The 20,908-nt window shown below is 27.1% G+C and overlaps 2 protein-coding genes across 7 annotated transcripts; both read right to left on the bottom strand.

Moving 5' to 3' along the window:
• Positions 1-333: 333 nt before the first annotated feature.
• LOC117159525 (thioester-containing protein 1 allele R1) lies at positions 334-15,457 on the bottom strand. Of its 6 annotated transcripts, XM_076621058.1 has the most exons (30): positions 15,279-15,455; positions 14,898-15,002; positions 13,712-13,840; positions 11,952-12,027; positions 11,593-11,797; positions 11,290-11,514; positions 10,965-11,215; positions 10,625-10,783; positions 10,378-10,549; positions 10,092-10,292; positions 9,901-10,002; positions 9,687-9,820; positions 9,487-9,607; positions 9,264-9,407; positions 9,057-9,176; positions 8,921-8,975; positions 7,903-8,125; positions 6,726-6,843; positions 6,461-6,647; positions 6,216-6,376; positions 5,995-6,133; positions 4,182-4,300; positions 3,954-4,093; positions 3,656-3,875; positions 3,158-3,538; positions 2,943-3,095; positions 2,597-2,772; positions 2,346-2,517; positions 2,171-2,273; positions 334-819 (listed from the first exon to the last, which is right to left on the bottom strand). In XM_076621058.1, the coding sequence occupies exons 3-30, from the start codon at positions 13,716-13,718 to the stop codon at positions 617-619; spliced, it is 4,467 nt and encodes a 1,488-aa protein (XP_076477173.1). In that variant the 5' UTR covers positions 13,719-13,840; positions 14,898-15,002; positions 15,279-15,455; the 3' UTR covers positions 334-616. The 6 variants fall into 6 exon arrangements, with proteins under 6 accessions (XP_076477173.1, XP_033195320.1, XP_033195321.1 ...); XM_033339429.2 differs by lacking the exon at positions 14,898-15,002 and having other exon boundaries at positions 15,279-15,457; XM_033339430.2 differs by lacking the exons at positions 7,903-8,125; positions 14,898-15,002 and adding an exon at positions 8,546-8,681 and having other exon boundaries at positions 15,279-15,457.
• A 936-nt stretch (positions 15,458-16,393) lies between these two features.
• Positions 16,394-20,907, bottom strand: LOC117159531 (uncharacterized). The gene is made up of 9 exons (XM_033339446.2): positions 20,473-20,907; positions 19,346-19,564; positions 18,854-19,040; positions 18,075-18,295; positions 17,870-17,998; positions 17,444-17,783; positions 17,151-17,377; positions 16,911-17,079; positions 16,394-16,832 (listed from the first exon to the last, which is right to left on the bottom strand). The coding sequence occupies exons 1-9, from the start codon at positions 20,760-20,762 to the stop codon at positions 16,674-16,676; spliced, it is 1,941 nt and encodes a 646-aa protein (XP_033195337.1). The 5' UTR covers positions 20,763-20,907; the 3' UTR covers positions 16,394-16,673.
• Position 20,908: the final 1 nt, after the last annotated feature.

A 20,908-nucleotide genomic window follows, 5' to 3' on the forward strand; every position in this document is an offset into this window, starting at 1 on the left:
ATAGTTGGTACCCGTCTTTGTTGTTTGCGCGAACTAATTTCTCTTTGCTTTCCTTCAACTGCGCGCGAAGTTTCATAACTCAATAATTCCTCGTTGTAAAACTTGTATTTTCTAAAACTACAGGATTGCAAAAAAAGTTAATAATTTTTGAAGCCCTAATGTAAGGTAGTATTATATTATATTAAATTATATAATTATTTAGAAATATAATTTTCTTTAGTTTATTAAAATAATTACATTATTATCAATAACAATAAGGTATATTTAATCTAATATAAAAAATATTAGAATACAACAAAAATGTGTGAACAATTGATTGAATAAAGTGCGATATTTTAAATTATGTTTAGTATATTATTTAAAATAAAATTATATATATAATAAGTTCTTATAAGTTATATATATAAGAAGTGAACATTAATTTTAAGCAATTCAAGATTATGTTACTTAAGATTTAAATAATAATCATTTAAATAGATTACAATACTTCAATATTAAAAGAACTTGGTTCTTCTATATAATGTAAGTACTTTGGTTGTAAATTATTATTTATACAAAACTTCCTCATTGTATTTCATAAAAAGGTTATGTAAAATTTTGTTAAGAAGCTATAGAGTTACAAATATCCAAAGTATGTAATGTAAAATAAAGTAAAAAGCAAGTGGAGATATGTACAAGTTGATAAATGTGAAGCAGCAGATTGCGGAGAATCCTTTTGTTTACCAGGTTGCAATACACATAAATCCTCACAATCTTCATCCTCGCATATATCACAAAGTGTGGCTTTACGTGGCTCATAAAATACTCTTGCTCTTCTTGCTAATCATAGAAAATTATTAATAGATTGAGATTCATAAATTATATCATATAATAAAATTAGAAAATTGAAATTAAAAAGAATATATTAACTTATTTATGATATGAAATAATATCACTTAATACATTGACTGCCATGAGGATCACTAGAGTTCAGAAATGATGGAATTGGTTGAAGTATTTAAATTAAAGAAGCAGTCATATATTCTTAAGATTTGTAATATTTTTAATATAACTGTAATAATAATAATGCAAGAAGTGTGAACTTGTCGATGTATTACGGCCTCGTGGATTTTTACGAAATCTTTTTTAACTACCTTATTGTGACGTGCATATAACAAGAAAAATAATAAGAACAAACGATCGGATTCTAATGATCTTGAAGAAAATGAAATACCAATTTGATATTACTCGATAAATAGAGTTGAAATATAACAGTTTTGAGTGTAACAATAAATTGGTTCGAAAGTCATGCATATTTAAAATTTTACTCTTTTACTATTTTACTCTTAACCTATTATATAATTTCTCGAATTTAGAATTTATTGTTTACTCTTGGGATATTTTTAAGTAGAAAAATATGAGGTACAAAATATTGTATAGCTTACTCTGTCTTATGCATTAAAGATAAATCTTTAAAATATTAATCTTTGTTGACACTATATAGGTGTTCTTGCTGTAATATCGATTGAGCTATATATTTTTCCGACCGCTGGAAGGTGACCGCTAACTCTAATCCAAAATGATATTTTTTAAATCGATTCATAAATCAAAGACAACTTTTGTTGAATCAATCGACTCCTAAACTCAAACCCCGTTATATTTTATTTCCGTTCATCGTTCATCATCAAATGAAGTTTAACTATGGACATTAGTGTCCGATCATAGGTTTTTATTACCTTACCCGTTATATGCATGCAACAATAAAGTAATTAAAAAAAAATTTCGTCAAAATTCATAATCGCGTTACAAATCGACAAGTTGATCATATAAAGTACTAATAGAACCATAAAACGTTTTAATTAATTTTATCAGGTTCTTCCAAAAGTTTCTTTCGTTTTATAACGAAATAATAGATGCACAACATTTTTTATTTCATGAAATTTTTTTCTATTGGAACAAAATGGATCATACATAATTCAATAAAATAATATAAAACAAAAAATATTCTGGATCTATTATATCTTTATAAAACGAAAGAGACTTTTGGGTCAACCTAGTATATTATAGCATGTAGAAAAATGTATTGTGCTAAAATAAGTAACATTAGTACTTTGTTCTTTGAGCAATCAACATGTTAATAATGAATTATAAAATAATATTTTATTATTGCATATTATTATTATTAACTTACATGAATCGTAATAATCATATATAGTAACTGGTACTGGTTTCTGTTTTGCCACTTTATGTGTCCTGAATGCGGACACTGTAGGGCAGTATTCTTGCCTGCTCATCTGTAAGATATTATTTGGTTTAAAATTAATCTCAGATTGTTTAAAAATATAAATACATATTTTGTTCTATACCTCATCAAAGTATAATATTACGACCGTATCTCCGTTCTTGGTTTCTACTCGTTTTACATTTTGTGACACTTCAAGGCTAGGTAATGATTCCTTATCTACTGTAAAACCAGAAGGTAAACTGACTTCCATCACAACCATATTACTTTCGTTTGCTTCCTTAGTCGGAACGAATCTAATAATAAACATGTTGCATTAAATATATAATAATAATATTAAATAATATTTATAGAATATCAGAGAGATAAATATACCCAGAACAAATTGAAAGTTGCAAATGATTAGCATTGGAATTTTTATCTACTTGAGGATCCAAAGTAAACAGTGGCCATGCTCCAGTTACATTTAGATTATATTTGTATGTAATTTGAACTAAAGCAAATCCATTTCCGGTGGCTGTTATACCAACCAACCGTGTCTTCTTTGGAAGCTTAGAAAATAATAAATATTAGAATCGTGTACTACTTACACGTAGAATACATTTCTCAATTTTAACATTATGTTTATAAGATTCTTTTTTTTTTGTTTTATCATGTACTTGTAATTATTTTTCTTAAGGTGATTAGTTATTACACTATATTAAATGCAGTTTGAATTTACCATTTGTTTTTGAAGTATCATGGAATTGTTAGGATTTATATTCATTTGACTTTGTCCACCTCCTTCGTACAGGAATATTATAGAAATGACATTAGTTTTCGTTACTAATTTTTCACCTAACTTCGCCAAGGCTTGTATTCCAATTACGGTATCCTAAGAGTTGTTAATAGTATGTACATTTGCTACACTCTTCTAATTTACACTTTAATATTTACCTGTGTGGATGCAAAACCACCTTCAGCATTTCTTTGTTTTACAAGCCATTTCATTATGGGTATAGAATCAGCGACTAAATTACGCCTTATATAAGTTAACAAAGTATAGGACGTCATTTCAACGTCGACAGATCGTGGTAAAGAATGATACCACGGATTTTTATCGTTTGCTGGTATAGGTTTGCTCCACCATTTAATATCTTCTTTTGTCATGGCTTTAGATTCTAGCAAATTAAATGCTGCAGTCTCATATGGATGTTTTGCTAAGTTTAAAGCATATGTACATATACTCAAAGCATAAGTATCATTTAGATCATTCATATTACGAACAATGTAATCAATTCCTTTATTTATAGTGTTTCTATATTTTCCGTTAGAGTCCTATAATACAGAATATTATAAAGGTGAAGAATATGTATTTTATGTACTCAACTATTGTATTTTCAAAAATTAATATTTCATTTTTTTCACAATTATTCAATAAATTATTGTACTTACTGAATTTTCAAGAAAAGTAATAAGAGTAAATGCTGTTAATGCAAGACCTTTTGCAGCTCCACCTTGCATGTCTCGATGACTAATTCTTCCTACTTCAGGAAAACTTCCGTTAGGAGCTTGATTATTTGATAACCATTGTAAAGCTTCATCTATTATTCTGTCTTCAATTGGGATGTATGCAGCAGCTTGTTTAAAAGCTTTTGCCACAAAGGCAGTAAGCCTAGCAGATAAAATGTAAGTATAATAAAAAATGTTACAGTATTAATGAATGTAACATAACAATTCAATATTTGTATACCATGTACTTCCATTACTATCTGACATGCCAAATGCACTGAATGATCCATCATTATGTCTGTAAGTTAATTCTCTTTGATAGCCTATTTCCATATATCGAAGAGCTTTGCTTTCTACTGCATGTGTTAATTGATTTGTATTCTATAAAGAAATTTCAATACAAATATATTTGCGATTACACTATTTCTCTAATGATATATTATTACGTATATATTATACATCTACTTACTTTGAGATAATTTAATATCATTATATTTGGAACAAAATTTAACATATTCTGTTCTCCACAACCAGATGGCAATTTAATTAAATTTGCCAAATTCATAATACTTGGACCCAAAATATCGCCTGATAAAAAGATATATAATTTAATATCAAATTATACATGTACGTATATATAGAGTGACCCATTTGCAGTGATACATGCAATTATCTTTCAAACTATTTGTTATACTAAAAAATGTTTCAAATTAAATTTACTTTATTTCGAAGGAGACATCTTGTGATGGTCACAAATCTTATCTAGGTGGACATGCCTTCCAGATTTCAAAGTAGTCTTTGCTTTTTTTAATGGAACTATATATATTATTCGAATCGGCGTATTGCCCATTTTATGACAAAATCACCGTTCTATGTGTTGTTGTTCCAAGGTCATTCAAGCTCATTTTTTACCGTTCAAAACTTATCTTTGTTAAACATTCTCAAGATTTTATTTACTGGAATTTATGTTACAATTATTTCGAAGCAATCAGTACTATTGTGACTAGCAGTATGCGTTCTTCGTTTCGATGCAGTTCGATTCGCAATTTACGATCGCTTCTTGAACAATATGTTTACCGGTCATTGGATAGGAAAAAGAAGCAGGATGCCCTTTCCACCAACGTCTCCGGATTTGATACTTATAATCTTTCTTGTTGCGGTGTTTCATAAAAGATCAAGTTTGTCGGGAAGAACTCATTACCCCTGATAATATGAAAAATCATATAAAGAATAACTGCCAACAAATTTTTTCTAAAACATTAGAGAGGGTGCAACTATCTTCTAAGAATAGAATAAACCAATGCATTGACATTCCTGGTTATCATTTCGAATACAGATGATAAGGGACAATTTCTAAATGTTAAATGAAGGTAAGTTTTGAAAGGCTATAAAAGACCTTGAATGATTTTGGTCCACCAACACATTATAGGTCAATGAATTAGTCACGGAACAGGCTACACACTTATCTGAACAAAAAATATACAAATCCATTTAAAATAATAAATATCACTTTGAAATCTAGAAGGCATGTCCATCTAGATACGATTTGATAAAAAGGATCATAACATGTCCCCCACAAAATAAAATAAGTTTAACTAGAAATATCTTTTTGCATAACAAACAGTTTGGGAGATAATTGCGTGTATCACCTCAAATGGTACAATTAGATACAGGGTGATTCTACGTGAAAATATAAATTGAAAATATGAAATAAAATTTTTTTTATATAACACTTTGTTTCTGAGAAAATCAAGTTTGAAAATTTATCAAGTATACTTGAACATGGCTAATTTCGAACTGACAGATGTAAATAATCAATAGGTTATTTCATGTGTAAAAATAAGTCGAAAATGTGCAATAAAATTTGTTCATAAGACGCTTTGTTTCCGAGACAAATAAATTAAGAATTTTATCATAGACGTGTATTAGGATAATTCTTAACTAAGAATTTTTAACATGTTCATATCCTATTTTTTTTTAAGTGAAGTCTTAAACAAAAAATCTTGTTCTACATTTTTCATTTATTTTCGCATTTAGAATAACCTCCTAACTTGTTTACTCATACCTTGCCGATAATTAACTAAATTTAAGCATACTTGACAAATTTTCAAACTCAATTTTCTCGGAAAAAAAGCCTCATATAAAAAAATTGTATTCCATATTTTTGATTTATTTCTGCATGTAGAATCATATTTGACTAAACTTGAAATTTTACTAAACCCTTCACACCTTCATGAGTATCGAAGGTACTAATCAAAATTTCAATAATTGTGGAACATTACCTACTGCAGATATTTCAATATATTCTGAACCTGGTACAGCATTTTTAGGTATATCAATTGTAATATTCATCGATGTATTTGTTGTACTTCTAAGATCTATGAAAGTAGCCCTGTTTACATATTGAGTTTCTCCTTCAGCCTGTGCATAAATTAGTAGAAAAGTTCAAATTCACTTTCAATTAGCGAAAGATAAAAAATAATTTTATAAAGAAACACTTTACTTTAACAAGTAATTTACGCTCAACACTATCTCCAGCTAATATACTATTTGCAGTTGCCTTAATCGTAATGTATCCCAAGTCTCGAGGAACAATCATAAAAGATACGCTGCTTCCGGAATTAGCTTTCACTTCTACCTTTTTCTTACGATACAATTCTAATTCTAGAAAATTTTTCATAAGTTATGTTTATGTCATATACTATAGTTTGTACAAAATATTTCGAAATAATAAAATTTTAATCTCACTTGGTACATCCTGAACTTCGTTGGACATTTCTGCAAAATCAAACTGACCCTCATTTGTTAACAGAACCTCAGCTACAACATTTTTGTTCATATAATTGAACACCACAATTTGGATTGCAACAATTTCTCCTCGAATCACAGAGTAAGGAAATTCCATAGAGATGAAAAATGGTCTAAAAACTTTTAACTGTAAAAACATAAATTCTTCTTTTTATATTTATATTATGGAAATTTTGCAATTATTTATGTAGTCATTTTATATTACCTTTCGTGGCTCTTCTATAAGGCCTAATCCATGAACGTCATTTACAGAAAATGCAGTGAGCACCCATGATGTAATTGAATCTGGTACATTTCTTTTCAGCTCATTTTTTCCTTCATATCTATTTTCAATTTATAGTTAATTTGCATTTTAATTTTATTTTGAAATACTATATCAATATACTTCAATTATACACATAAATAATAATTTACAAATTTATTTTAAAAAAATAAATCTGTATATAATATTAAATTTAATGTTTCTGGAAAATTAATAAAAAAATTCTTCCTAATATGGCTTATTTCTTCAAATAAATACGTTCTGTCTATAGAATATTCAGTACTAGATGTATTTTATAAAAATTCGTTAAATATGATAGAATAAACAATTGAAGAATGATACAATCTAAAGCAATTTAAAGTATACAGATATGAATGATATCTATTGGCTATTACTGATTATGTATGCCAATTATACAGAGTTAACAGAGTAAGTCACCTAATTCTGTCATCCCAAATTACTTGGAATTACTTGTATGTTGTATTAAAACTCTTTCGAATAAACGTCATATAGTATCAAAGTGGTGTAAAATATAATAATAAATTTTTTGTTATCTTATCTTTTTTTGAGATATAAAGGTCACATTGATTCAAATATAAATGTGTAACATTTGAACCAGTAATTTGAAAGAGTATTTTAAGAAACTATTAAAGTAAGTACATTAATGAAATATTCCCTGAATAACTTTTAATATAAAAATGCTTAAAATTTTATCCATTACAATTTAATACATGTTCATAGTCAATAAATGTGTGCGAATGACACAGAATTTTACTCCCATGTAACATTCAAATTGCAGAATCAAATGTTGCACATTATATATAGAAATTTAAAATAATCTTCATATCTTGATAAGAAAGCAAAATAGCAAAGAAACTAATTATTATATTGTATGTCCTCTTAATATCATACAGCTTTTTTCATAATAAGCAGTTTACAAATAATTTAAGGTAACAAAGTTAGATGATTCACCATAAGAATACCCAAAATATTCCAGCTTTGATTTATATAAAAGTAACTTGTACAAAATAAAGCATGACCCATGAACGTCATTTATAAAATAATGTATACAAAGCGTGTACGTAAAGCTTCATAAACTGAAAGTATATGAGATAAATACCCTGCAGAAAAGTTTGTAAAAAGCCAGGTGTTTAAGATGTCATGCATTAGGAATACACGGGGCTTATTCCAAACAGGAGGTGGGATGCGAGAGAAGGCATAAGGACCTGCCAGTGGTGGTCTTGTTGCTAGTTTGTGCGTAACAGGTGGACCAAGGTCTGGTCGAAGTGTGGATGCCCCATGAGGTGAGCCTGTTATTCTACCCTCCAGTATTCCCGATTGTTCTGTAATCCAATTCTATATATTGTATTATATCAGCACAACCAAGGGAATAAAAAAAAAAATAATATAAAGATATTGTAGAAATTAATCTAATTTCTTATTATATTTCATTTAAAGTACTTTAATTTTTTATATTCTAAGTTATATAATAATACTCTGATTTATGTTTTTGGATATGAATAGATGATTACATTGCAGAGAATGAAATATGAATTGTAATAAGTCCATCACCATAGCACTAAATCACATAAAGCCATTATTGAACAAATATTAGTAAATTAATTTAAAAGATGATATTATATATTAAGTATTTTTAGATAGTTAGCACATAGAAACATTTATATTTACTTAATGAGTTATATCAGTGTTGTTTTGATGAAAAAAAAAAGTTCTCAGCGGATAAAAATTTTCAATGGCATTACCCAGCATCAAGCGTTTGCCAAAGCCAAGTTTCAGGGAAATTCTTGCGTACTTTCGTCTTCTCTGATGGCAATGCAATTGAACTGAAACTTCCAGCAGCTGTTGGAAAGGCGAACTCTACACCAGATCTGTAGTATACTATACAGACATAAGCCTTGTTAAGTAATAAGTACGTGATCTGATTAACTAAAGACTTGATAGTAAGTATTACATGAAAAATTAGATTTAAGAACATCCTTCTCATTCTACATTGCAAATGAATAAAATGTTGTTGACTAAATATGTTATGGTATTAGAAAATATTTAGTATCACGTGTAAGAGATAAGAAAATGATATTAGTAATAAACTTAAGCCATATAGAAAGCACTTTACTTACGAATTTGAAAATTTTCATGGACATAGGCATTTGTTATAATGATAGCACCGCTTTCCTATCAAACAATATATATTTATATTAATATTGATAAAAAAGTATCAAAAATCCATCCAAATAAAATTATTTATTTATTTACTCTGAAAACATCTTTTGCTGTAGCTGAACCAGGATTCCATAAATATCGATCAAAAACCGAGTTTGCATAAGGTGATTCATGATTATTATCATATGATTTCAACTCTTTATAAACTTGTTCCTGCGAATAATTAAGATATATATTAAAGTATTATTTATAATTATAACAAAGCCTAAATTAATGAGAATTATTTATAATACTACGTACATATGAAATATCGTTCCCAGATTTTAAAAGAATAGATCTTTGATCTACACCTAATAATCCAACATATGAATTTGGTTTTGAAGTAATAACTAAATTGATATCATCTCCTGGTGCAACTTCTTCAGATGCCATTTTAATATCAACCTTTAATAGAAATTAAGATATCAGATTCAGATTTATCAATTCTAATTTTTATTATAACTAATTCGTCAAATTAACTTACAAAATTTTGAAGTAGTCCTTCTAGTTCAACATCTAAGGCATCTGCAATGATTTCTCCATCATTTCCTATATAATATATAATTACATGTGCAGTAGGAGCCATGACATATGTTGCTAAGAACCTAAAATATATTTCACGCTTTGTAGATAAATAATAAACGAAATAGATTACATCGTAATTAGATATTAAAAAATATTTACTTAAAACTTGTTGTATGTTTATTTTGTACATATATAGAGCCTGCATCCAATATATCGCCACGTCCAAATATCTCGTAATTAACATATTTCAATAGAGCTGTAGAATTTACTTCAATTTCCACATCTCGATTAACCTTATACAAGAATATCATATTCTTTTAATGATGATTTTCATACTTTTAAAATAATTTAAATAACATAAAGATGATCATACCATAGGTTTTTCAGTTTTCAAAACAGCTTGTATATATTCATTATTCTGAGACATAGCTTGGTTTGTTGATGGGAACCATTCATGAAGGTTTAAATATTGAGCCTATTTATAATCATTTTTTTGGTGGTTATTGTTAAATCATTATTTCTATTATTAATTTCAGTGCTTTTGTATCTACTATAATATTTTACCTCTATGTTTAAAGGATATGACATATTATCATTAGTTTTTGGTGGATAAAAATCCAACTTTACCATTCCATTTTCATCCAACATACCAGTAATATTCGTGTATGTGGACTGATTATCAGTAATGTAAGTATACCCATATTTTACCATAACAAAATTTTTGTTATCTCTCACTGGTGTTCCATCATGATATGTTAATTTTATCTATAAGAAGTTTTCTCATATTATATCTATAATATTTAAAAGAGAATTCAAATTTATAATGTTACGGGTAATTTTGACTACATACAAATGCTGTATACTTTAATCCTGGTTTATAGTATTCTGATGTTTTTATCAAATCCATTGTGTATTTATGTTTATGTAACGTTATATGTGCAGAAGTATTCTGTCTTCTACCAGTTAAAGATTCTTCTACTGTAACATCAAGCATAACTGGTCTTTCATATTCATCAGTAAGCCTATTAAAATTGAAATTAAATTATACCTTTTCTCAAAAAATATTTAATAACGTTTTTTAAGATATATATATATACCTTAATTCATCATGAATGTCAAAATCAACAACTATTTTCCCATTTATTGGAATTACTTTTCGTATAGGCTGTTGGTATATTGGTTGGATAACATCAGAAAATATATCAGGATATGCTGTAACAGTTGCTTCTCCTTTCACTGGCTTACCATAAGTATACCTAAATGATTTGCACTTTGAAATAAATAATTTTTGTCAAATCTTTTAGGAGAATACTAAGACATCATTAAATAACATCAATGACGCTGTTACAATTGTGGAACAGGAATCAATTTAAAAAAATTTGCAATATGCTTTTAGGAACTTACAGAAAGTTTACTTAACTATTAGAATTCACTTACTTGGCATAGATTGTTGCAGTGATTTTTGATTCCTTAAATGTAAAATGTTTAGGAGCATCAATTATCACTTCAAAATTAGGTAATACATATTCAGCAACTTCAAAATCTTTTTCAAATGTTTGATCACCAATATTTGCTGTAATTTTCCAGGTACCTAAAACTGGGTACTCAGACAATTCGATTTCTGCATTAAAAATTCCATGGGTTACAGATGGATGATTCCATTGTTTAATTCTATTTCCTTTACCATCCTATAAAAATGTAATGTAAATTCAAAAATTTGTCTTATTTGTTACATACACTGTATTTATTTAAAAATACTTACTACAATATAGATGTTTACTAATCTTTCAAGCGTTGGCCTAAGTCTGGAGTCCAACAAAATACATCGAAACATAACTTTATTTCCCGGTTTATAAATTGCTCTATCAGTTTGAATAAAGACTGAATAACTTTTAGGAATAAATTCTATCGACTTTGACTGTGAAAATTCTATTCCTGTTAAACCACGTGCAATTAATTCATATTTACCAGGAATAATATCATCAATCTAAAATTTAAAAAGAAATTAAAAAATGTATTATTATACTTTACATGCAGAGAAGTTAACAAACTTGAATTCATTTACTTCAAATCGTAAAATTCTTGTACTGTATGGTTGTACATGTGTAACTTGGGATATATTGAATACTTCTCCTATTCTTGAATTATTGTCAAATGACCCAGACAGTTCAATGTATATTACTGATGGTGTTGATACACCAGTAATACTTACAGCTACATGATATTCTGAATCAGGTCGTATTACCTTTGGAGCTATTATGCTATAGTATCTTTAAAAATATATTACAAAATTTGATTATTAAGCTATGTTAGATAATTAATTATATAAAATATTTGACAATACAATGTTTAATATATGTTTATCATATTTATTATTTCAATTAGATATCTAATAATGTATAATTAAAATATATATATACATACTGTTCTGCAGTAACATTTAGTATTAAATAGAATAAAATAACAATATTGAACCACTGCCAATCCATTTTTATAGTCACTGTAAAATGAAAAGAAATTTAGGTTAGAATATAAAATGACAAACAACGTTGACAAATTAATAAAATTACTAATAAGTAAATCTTGAATAGCACACTGTGCATAAATGTAGTAGCATATATAAATAACATAAACAAAATTTAGTATATTATATAGTACCTACATATGTACAATGACAGAGATAAAAGTTATTTTCACTATGAGAAAAAATCTTATATCTTGTATCTTAAATCGTATATCTTGATTGTAGATATAAAAGATGGTCGTTCTATTATATAATTTTGTAATTATCGACACTTCAAAGTGTCAAACTGGTTTTTCCATTGGCAATTATGTATTTTTTAATGATGGCACAATGATTTGTGAGCACAATAATGTGACTAAAGCAATGGGAAAACCCAAGAGCTAAGAATTTCATTTTGTCAATATTAAAATGTACTCTTCAATCTTTTATCATTGAAATATTCAGAAAAATGGTTTTGTTTTACTTAATATACAACGATTAACGCAAATAAATTTTGGAAATTTATGCATTTAAAATTTTTATAAACATATTGCTCAGTCATTTATTTTAATAAAAGCTACTTATATAAATTATATTGAATAGATCCTTATTTTATAAAATCACATTATAATAATTCTAATATATGTATACAAATCAATGTAATACTTATAGTATTTATATAATATTTTACATATTACTCTGTATATCAAAAAATTTGTCTTTCTAATCTTCTACTCTAATCTATACTTGTTAATAATATTATGTTCATACATATTTAAACATACAATTTATAATATAACATATAATTTATGATATATAATTATATTATTGGCATATAATTTTGTACAATTTCGTATACTCATTCGTAATAGTCATTAATAGCGATGAATATATCATATATTACTATTATAAACATTCTTAAATTGATATCTTGGGTTTAATATATCATTTTCTGATTACAGAATTCATTTCTTTTCCTCATCTAACAAAATTAGTAAAATTATTTTAAAAAATGAATTTTTTAACATTAAAAAAAAAATCTCGGAATTGAATTGTGTTTCGAAGATATTATTCAATTTTTATCTAATACGTTTGAAAATATAAATAGTTGTTATTTTAAATATATATTTTGAAATTTATAGTCATATCATTTTCTTCCAATTATCTTTTCAGTTTTGTGTTAGATTATTTTATGATACATTAGTTACGTTCTAAATAAAATACATCTGTCAAACATTACTTATTTTTCTAAATGGACCAACGGAATCTATGTACATAGTTATTGATTAGAAAGTAGTACGACAGAAGTTTACATTTTATATGTTCTCCAAACTCTATTACTTGATAAATTCATACGGATTTTATAATTCGATCACAAATTCGGAAAATATACATTTTGACAATTTTAACAATTTATTTATTTAAGAAGAAAATACATATGTCGTAATTTTTACTAATAATATATAAATGAAAGGATAATTTATGCTAGGATCGCGTCATCTTACAAAACAATTCTGAACAGTGACTCACCTCGCCGAAGGATTTATTTTACTTGTATTTTCAAGTATATTATTCTGGTTATGATATGATATCACGGTCCTTTTGGAAAATGAAACTATCGAAGAAAACAAAGTTGCAAAGCTTCCGATGCAACAGTTAGACAAATACTAACAAGCATTACCAATCATGGTTCGAAGAAAGCAAGCGAGCAAGTGCAGGTTTCCCTTCCTTCTGGCTACTTCACTTCTCCTGTATATATCTGTCACGTTTTTACCGTTATGGGAGTAAGAAGCCAGCCACCGAAGTATCACTGTTGTAAAATCTGACTCTGATTATCCGTTTGCACAACTTCAATATCTTCAATATCATCGCGAACTATATTTTTCAATAAACCACAAGCAGCTAAAAATGTATCCTACGCTACGTATTGATGATGTTACGATCTTTTATTCGAAATTTATCATTGTACGTGCTATTCTTCCTGAATTAAGCCGTTCAGAAGTTACATTGATCAACTCCATAAATCGAAAAATAGAACAAAGTGATGACATTGAAAACATTATTTTCTAAAAATTATTTTAGAATTTATTATTATATATGCCACCTCCTTCCAGTAAATAAGTTTATGTAAATGAATCGTTTGTTTTTTAGGACCTACATAAGTAATAAAATCTAAAAATATACATATGTATAAAAAGTACAATTGATCAATTTGTTTTTTGAGAAGCTCAGTTAATAACAAATCAAAAATTGTATAAGATGACATTAATATATTCTTTCCTCGATTAAGATTTTATACATTTATAAAACATTATTTAGTAAACAGAAAAAAGACTAAGTAGGAAAATAAGATAATTTTAATATTTTCATAAATTTATTAGAATTATTTATATGAATTTTTTGTAGCTTTTAATTTCATGGAAATCTTAAAATTACTTGAGAACATAATATATGGTAATATCAATATTTTTTTATTTAATTGTGGAAAATTAGTTTGCTACTAATTATTTATGGATTTTTATACAATATTGCTCTACTTTTACTAGACTTCATTTATTGACCTTGACATGAATTTGCGACATAGTTTAATGTGTGTCACGTTTAATATGAACGAAATTACACAATTCATATTTTCTAAACGGACAAATTTTATTCACAAATAAAAAAAGTTAATTTTTAAGAAAAAATGAAGCTTTTCTTCATGGTGTTTGATGTCAGATACTAAAAATATAAGAAATGTATTAGCCATCAAGGATACATTTCTAATTTTCCAGAATTATGAACCTGACATGTGCATACATACGTGTTACTATCTACATATGTAATATACATAGCAATAACAGAGAAAAAATGTAACAAGTATTTACATGTTTGTTAAATCAAGCAATAGATAAGGGGCAGTCTCAACCTTCGCGTGCATTTGTCATATTCGCATTAAGGTGATCATTATCTTCTTCTCTGCAACTTCCTCTCTTCAACAATATATATATATATGATTGTATTTGGCAGTAATATATGTATGTATATAGTACGAATTTATAACTTCCGTATTTGTCATTAAATGAAATAGTTATTGATTAATAAATAAATTGGTTAAACTTTATTTTAAGAGACCAAAAATTATTGATTTTTTGATTGAAAATACAAATCCTAAATCGAAAAATCCAGTGATTCGAAAGTTATGGCTATGTAGAATTGAGGAATTGTAAGATATCTTAGATGTTACTTTGATATTGTATTTCTTTTACCTATCATCTGATTGGTCTGCATAGATGAGCATTGAACTGAACTTCACCGAAAATTAATTTGTACTAGCAACCGACCGCCTCACGGTAGTCTGAGAGTAATGAATTAATGAATAACCTAAATCTAATTCAACCTTCACGATTAAAAATCCCGTCGCAAAATGGCCGCGAACTACGTGCATTTATTTACAGCCAGTAACTCACTAATTTTAACGAATCATAGATAGAAGCCAATATGGCGTCAAAGTAATTGGTAAAATACCCTAAAAATGTAAGTTAATTTTACATAATCATAACTCTTAAATCAGTGAGTTTCTCACCTTAAAACTTGTATTTTCGAATTTTACACGTCATAAACTACAAGATTGTAAAAACGGTCAGTAGTTTTTGATCCCTTGAAGTAAAGTTTATCCAATAAGTTATTTCGTTTCTAGGATAAAAAATTTTAAAAATCACATGTTTTAATACCATCATTCATACTCGTATTTCTATTTGTTTCACAGTACAGGTGCTGCACCATGCAGCCAAGTGTTGAGTTTAATTGACATTAGCATGTACAAGAACCTATGTATTTAAATTTAAAGTTGGAGATCTGCCCTGTTTAATTGCATACTAGCATATACAAGAACTTATTTAATTGTACGGTTCTACGGAAAAGTTTATATCTACTTTTCTATCCGATTTTTTTTTTTTTGAATATTCTTTGTACAATCGTTAACATGGACAAACGTCGAAGTAAAACTACGCGAGTTTGGCATTACCGAATCTACAAAACGTGCTGTAAACATGACTACCTTGAATTCGTTTTTAGCATTTTCTTGCACAATAAAGTAATTGACGATTGGTTCTTGTCTATGCTAGTGTACAATCAAACAGGGTAGATCCCCAATGTTATAGGTTCTTATATATGCTAACGTAGATTAAACTCAGCACTTGCCCGTATGGTGCAGCACTAATCCGGGAACAAATAGGTCCATAAGCGTGAGCACTCTGATTTCCTCTTTGATATCATAAATATATATACATAGGTACAGTTATTAGTGATTCCAATGCTTGTATACGAACGATTTGATATATCTTATAGGGAATGATAATAAATAAAAAAATTTATTGGTAGATTTTTATTTCAATTATTTATTTCCATTTCAATTTGCATTAGTTTCTATAAATTCTATTATCATTTATTAAAAACTAATACACAAGTTATATAAATTTTAGATAATAAGATTAAATATTATACACTTCACAATTAAATATTTTTAGCATATCATTAGAAACATTTTATTGAAATCTATCTGGCAGTGTATTTAATATAACTTAATTTATCAAAATCTTTCTAATGATACATTATAATATTTATAATATTTATTGTATGGCTATATTTATAATAGTAGTAAATTACAGTGAATCATTTAATTCCTTTTTAAGTGCATCATCGAAGCAAGATCTCTTTGTCACAGTTTTCAATTGTTTATATGTTTTTCTTAATGTATCAGGATCGATTAGAAATCGTTGCCAAAGAATAGCCTTTTCTCGCTCGAAGTTTGTATCTGCCTTCTACAATGAAAGATTTAAAATATTATACAAATAAGATAATATATATACAAAACAAATATATATTATTTATCAATTTACCAATCGTTCTTTCATTTGATTTCTGATCTTTGTCAAATCGTTTTGTATCTTTTGTATATTATTGAGTGCTTCACTGTGATTTATTTCAATATCATAAGAAATTGGTTTATATGCATGTGTCGGTCCTTTCTCAACTTCGTTTAAATATTGCGAATTTATATCATTTTCCCTAAATTATAACAATTTAACACTTATTGTACCCATTATAATGGTAAATATTGGTAAAAAATTAATACTTACAATATTTCTAATTTGTCAACTTTTGAATTTAAATAAGTTTTCAATAGGTTTTTTTTTTTAATTTTATTTTCATCTATGAGATCATTATACTTTTGCAATGCAGAATTTAATTGATGTGTACTATTGTCACTACATACCATCGAAAAAAAAATTTTGTGAAATGAATTATGTATTTTTGGTGAAGATACAATGGCAGAATACTTGTTTTGCAGTTTCTGCATACTCTCCTACATATAAATGAAATTTCATTACAAACTGAAAATGCATTTGTTTTGTTTTGATAAATGACTTACACATCTTGTAGATGATAGTGAATATTCTGTTGTAAAATAGTGGTAAGCATCAGCTACAAATTCAGAAACATTTTTAAGACACTGAAATTGCACTTCCATCAGCATTCTTAATAAATCAGTGTGCACATGACCATGTTCTCGTGCAAGAAACCGTAAGTTTCTAAGTTTTTCTAAATGATTTTTTGTTCGTATAAGTCTCGTATGAGCATCCTGTTTTAAGATCTTAGTTATTTCCAATTCTGAGAATTGTTGCACTACTTCTGTTAACTGACGTTCTTGTAACAAAGTGATATTTTCTTCTAAAAAATCTCTTTTCCTAGTTACCTTTAAAATTTCTGTTCTAATTTTGATTCATAAATGTAATATTCATTAGAAAATAGATAATGTGCTTAGTAAAATAGTTATACTTAAAGAGCTTTCAAGTACCTTAATTCAGAATGTTTGGGTACTTTCATATCTCCTAAATTATATATATCTTCTATATAATTCAACATTGCAATGTATGATTCCTCTTGTACTTTTGCTAGAATTTCTTCTATTTTCGCATTAGTTAAGCTATAAAATAAGCATCTCTTTCAATCAATAAATACAAAGGATATTCAACTTATTAATAGTTATCAATATTAATTACTTTGTTTTACATAATGTCAGTTCCAATAACTTTTCGTTATCCATAGTTTTTTCTTTATTACTGTTAATTAAGGAAACATAATTAGAATCAGTCTTTTGCTCTTCCTCAGATGTATTTCCAAACTGTTGTTTTATATGAACATCTAAGTAATGATTATATAGTTCTATAGTTTTGGTAAAAAGTTTTAGTGGCATTTGAGTCCATAATAATGGTCTTCCTTTCTACCAACACAATATCATTATTATTATTACATATATTACTAATATATATCAGAATGCGTCTGAAAGTTATGTACAAACAGACACAAGTTAATTCCTTATAAAGAGATAAGGGAAAAGTATTGAATAAAATTTTAGTTGAGGCTTACAATTAGTTTTTGAGAAAATCGAATTTGAAATTTCGTTTTGTTCCATTATGAATTATTCGAAGTTGGGTAGTACAAGGAACATTATGTAATAATCCTCATATGAAAAATATAAATAGCATTTCCTAATTAAGATATTCTGTTTTTTTTCTTATCTTTCATTTACTAGGAATCATCTCGTATCCATTTATACAGAGTGTAACCAAATTATTTGTCATGGCTTTGGTAAGTGATTCTACAACTTTGGATCGGTGGAGATCTCTTAAAAAAATGGGCCACAAAATTGTCCTTAAGCATAATTTTCAAGATCAAATTTGATAAATTACTTTGTTTCACGCTATACATAACTTTCAGATGCATCCTGTATATATATTATCATAATATAAATTATGAAGATATTTTACAAATTACTCACATTTTCGGCTGCGTCTGCATAAACGTTCACAAGGAACTCAACTTCTTCAAAAAATTGATGATTCTGAGTATCGAACTTTTTCATAATTGTGGAACATTCTTCATATGCTCTATTAGCTTTAATATTTTCTCTATCCAAAGATTCTTCTTCCTTTTCTATAGTCTCATCTAATTCAATTTCTAATTTTCTGCAATAATGTATTACTTTATATAATAATATTAATCTTATGTATGTGCAGAGCTAAAAATCATAGTGACCTAAATCAATATGTTGCTATTTTTTATAAAATAGTGTCCCGTGTTTAATGTTGTAAAAAGCTAATTATGCTTTTTCAAGTTATGAAAATATATTACAATAGAAAATAAAATTATAACTTAAGTACTTATAAAATTAAAGCGATTATACTGTTAAGAGTTTAAATATGTAATTAAATTTACATTTAATCTAAGGTAATATATGTACATAAATAGAAACACATAATGATCATATTACTTTAAATTTTGAATCCCATTTTGCAATGTATAAATATAACTTTTGTCTTCCTTATATGAATTCTTCACTATTTCATATTCTGCAAACAAATCATCGATATTTGTGTCATCGAAAAAAATGATTTTCAATAAATCAGGATAATCTTTAGTATTTTCCTCTAATGCATGATCTAATTCTGAACCTTCTACCCATTCATTCATTTCTTGGAGTTTATTTTTTCTGAAACACAAATTATTGAAATTTACTTTTAATTGAACTTAAAAAAGAAGTTTTTGGTAATAGTGAGCAATTTGGTCAGTATCTTCAATTTTTTTCATACTATAATGTGTTGAAGGGGGTTGTTTAGAAAGCCAAACTATAATTTAAAAAATGTCGCAAACAATTATAAGTACTTTTAATTTTAGGTTAAAACTAATCTTAATCCTATCTGTATAAACGCGAATTAAGTGAAAGGAAATATAAACAATAAACACTTAAAAAGGAAGCTTAATATTTATTTAAAAAATAGTCAAATAACAAAAAAATAACAAGTGAAAAAATGAAACTTCGTAGTCGCCTGCATTGTTGTCGGTGTCTAGCTTATTTGTACTCCTTGGGTTAGAGTTAGGTTTAGATTTAGTGAACGAATCGCGAAATACAAATGACAAGATTCAATATTCAGTTTGGGTTAGATTTAAGTTAGGTTTAGTTTTAGTTTAAAATTAAAAGTATTTATAATTGTTCGCAGCAGTTTTTTAAATGATATTTTCCCTTTTTAAAGAGCATCTTTCAACACATTACAACAGCATGGAAAAAATTAAAGATACCGATCAAGTCGTTCACTATTATGAAACTTTATGTTATTGTAACGTAAATAAAATTTCAATATTTATTATATCATAAATGAACAAAGAAAATCTTCTAAATCAAGGTTTGAGAAAAATATTTTTCACAAAGAATGTAAACTATTCATTATATATTTAAAATATTTTATTTTCAAAGTACAAAAATATGGTATATATTATATTATTTTATTTTGTTTCTAAAACCTAAATTCATAATTTTAACTTTCATTCACATATATATACGAATGAAATTAGTAGATTTTAAATGGATTAAAAGGCTTAAAAATATTCGAAGTAACTTACATTTGAACATCCTCGTTTGAAAGAACGTTGACATTATTTACATTTTCGCAGAACCATTTCAAAAATGGTTGTAGCGAAGGTTTGTCGCAAATTTTATCTAATATTTCTGGTGTAACAACGTTCGAAAGTTCCGAACGTAAATTTCGAACTTTATCATACAGAACTTTACCAGATACGTCCATGATCACGATCAGGAACACGGTTATATGTATGTCAAGTCTGGACAGTCGTATACATACACTGTACATATGGTCTTGATACTTATATACCGATGGTATAGAAGAAATCATCCGAAAATTTAGTCGTGAAAAATCGTCTACATTGAAGAAAAGAAGGTGCTTGTTCTGTGCACGTTTGGCATGCTGAATATCTTAAATAGAAACACAGACACTCTACTCATCTTTGTTGATCTTCCATATTGATTTTTCATTACTAG

This window comes from Bombus vancouverensis, chromosome 8 (genome assembly GCF_051014615.1).
Source record: "Bombus vancouverensis nearcticus chromosome 8, iyBomVanc1_principal, whole genome shotgun sequence".
NCBI lineage: Eukaryota > Metazoa > Arthropoda > Insecta > Hymenoptera > Apidae > Bombus > Bombus vancouverensis.

Excerpts from the sequence above, each read along its gene's own strand:
- LOC117159531 (XM_033339446.2), bottom strand. The coding sequence starts at position 20,762 with ATGATTTCTTCTATACCATCGGTATATAAGTATCAAGACCATATGTAC. Across the intron at positions 17,999-18,074 it reads CTGACATTATGTAAAACAAA|CTTAACTAATGCGAAAATAG; the intron begins GTAATTAATATT and ends CTTATTTTATAG. Across the intron at positions 17,080-17,150 it reads GTTGACAAATTAGAAATATT|GGAAAATGATATAAATTCGC; the intron begins GTAAGTATTAAT and ends GTTATAATTTAG.
- LOC117159525 (XM_033339429.2), bottom strand. The coding sequence starts at position 15,300 with ATGCAGACCAATCAGATGATAG. Across the intron at positions 12,028-13,711 it reads CTTTCTTCGAACCATGATTG|TGACTATAAAAATGGATTGG; the intron begins GTAATGCTTGTT and ends TTCATTTTACAG. Across the intron at positions 8,126-8,920 it reads CCATGAAAATTTTCAAATTC|AACAATCGGGAATACTGGAG; the intron begins GTAAGTAAAGTG and ends ATTGGATTACAG.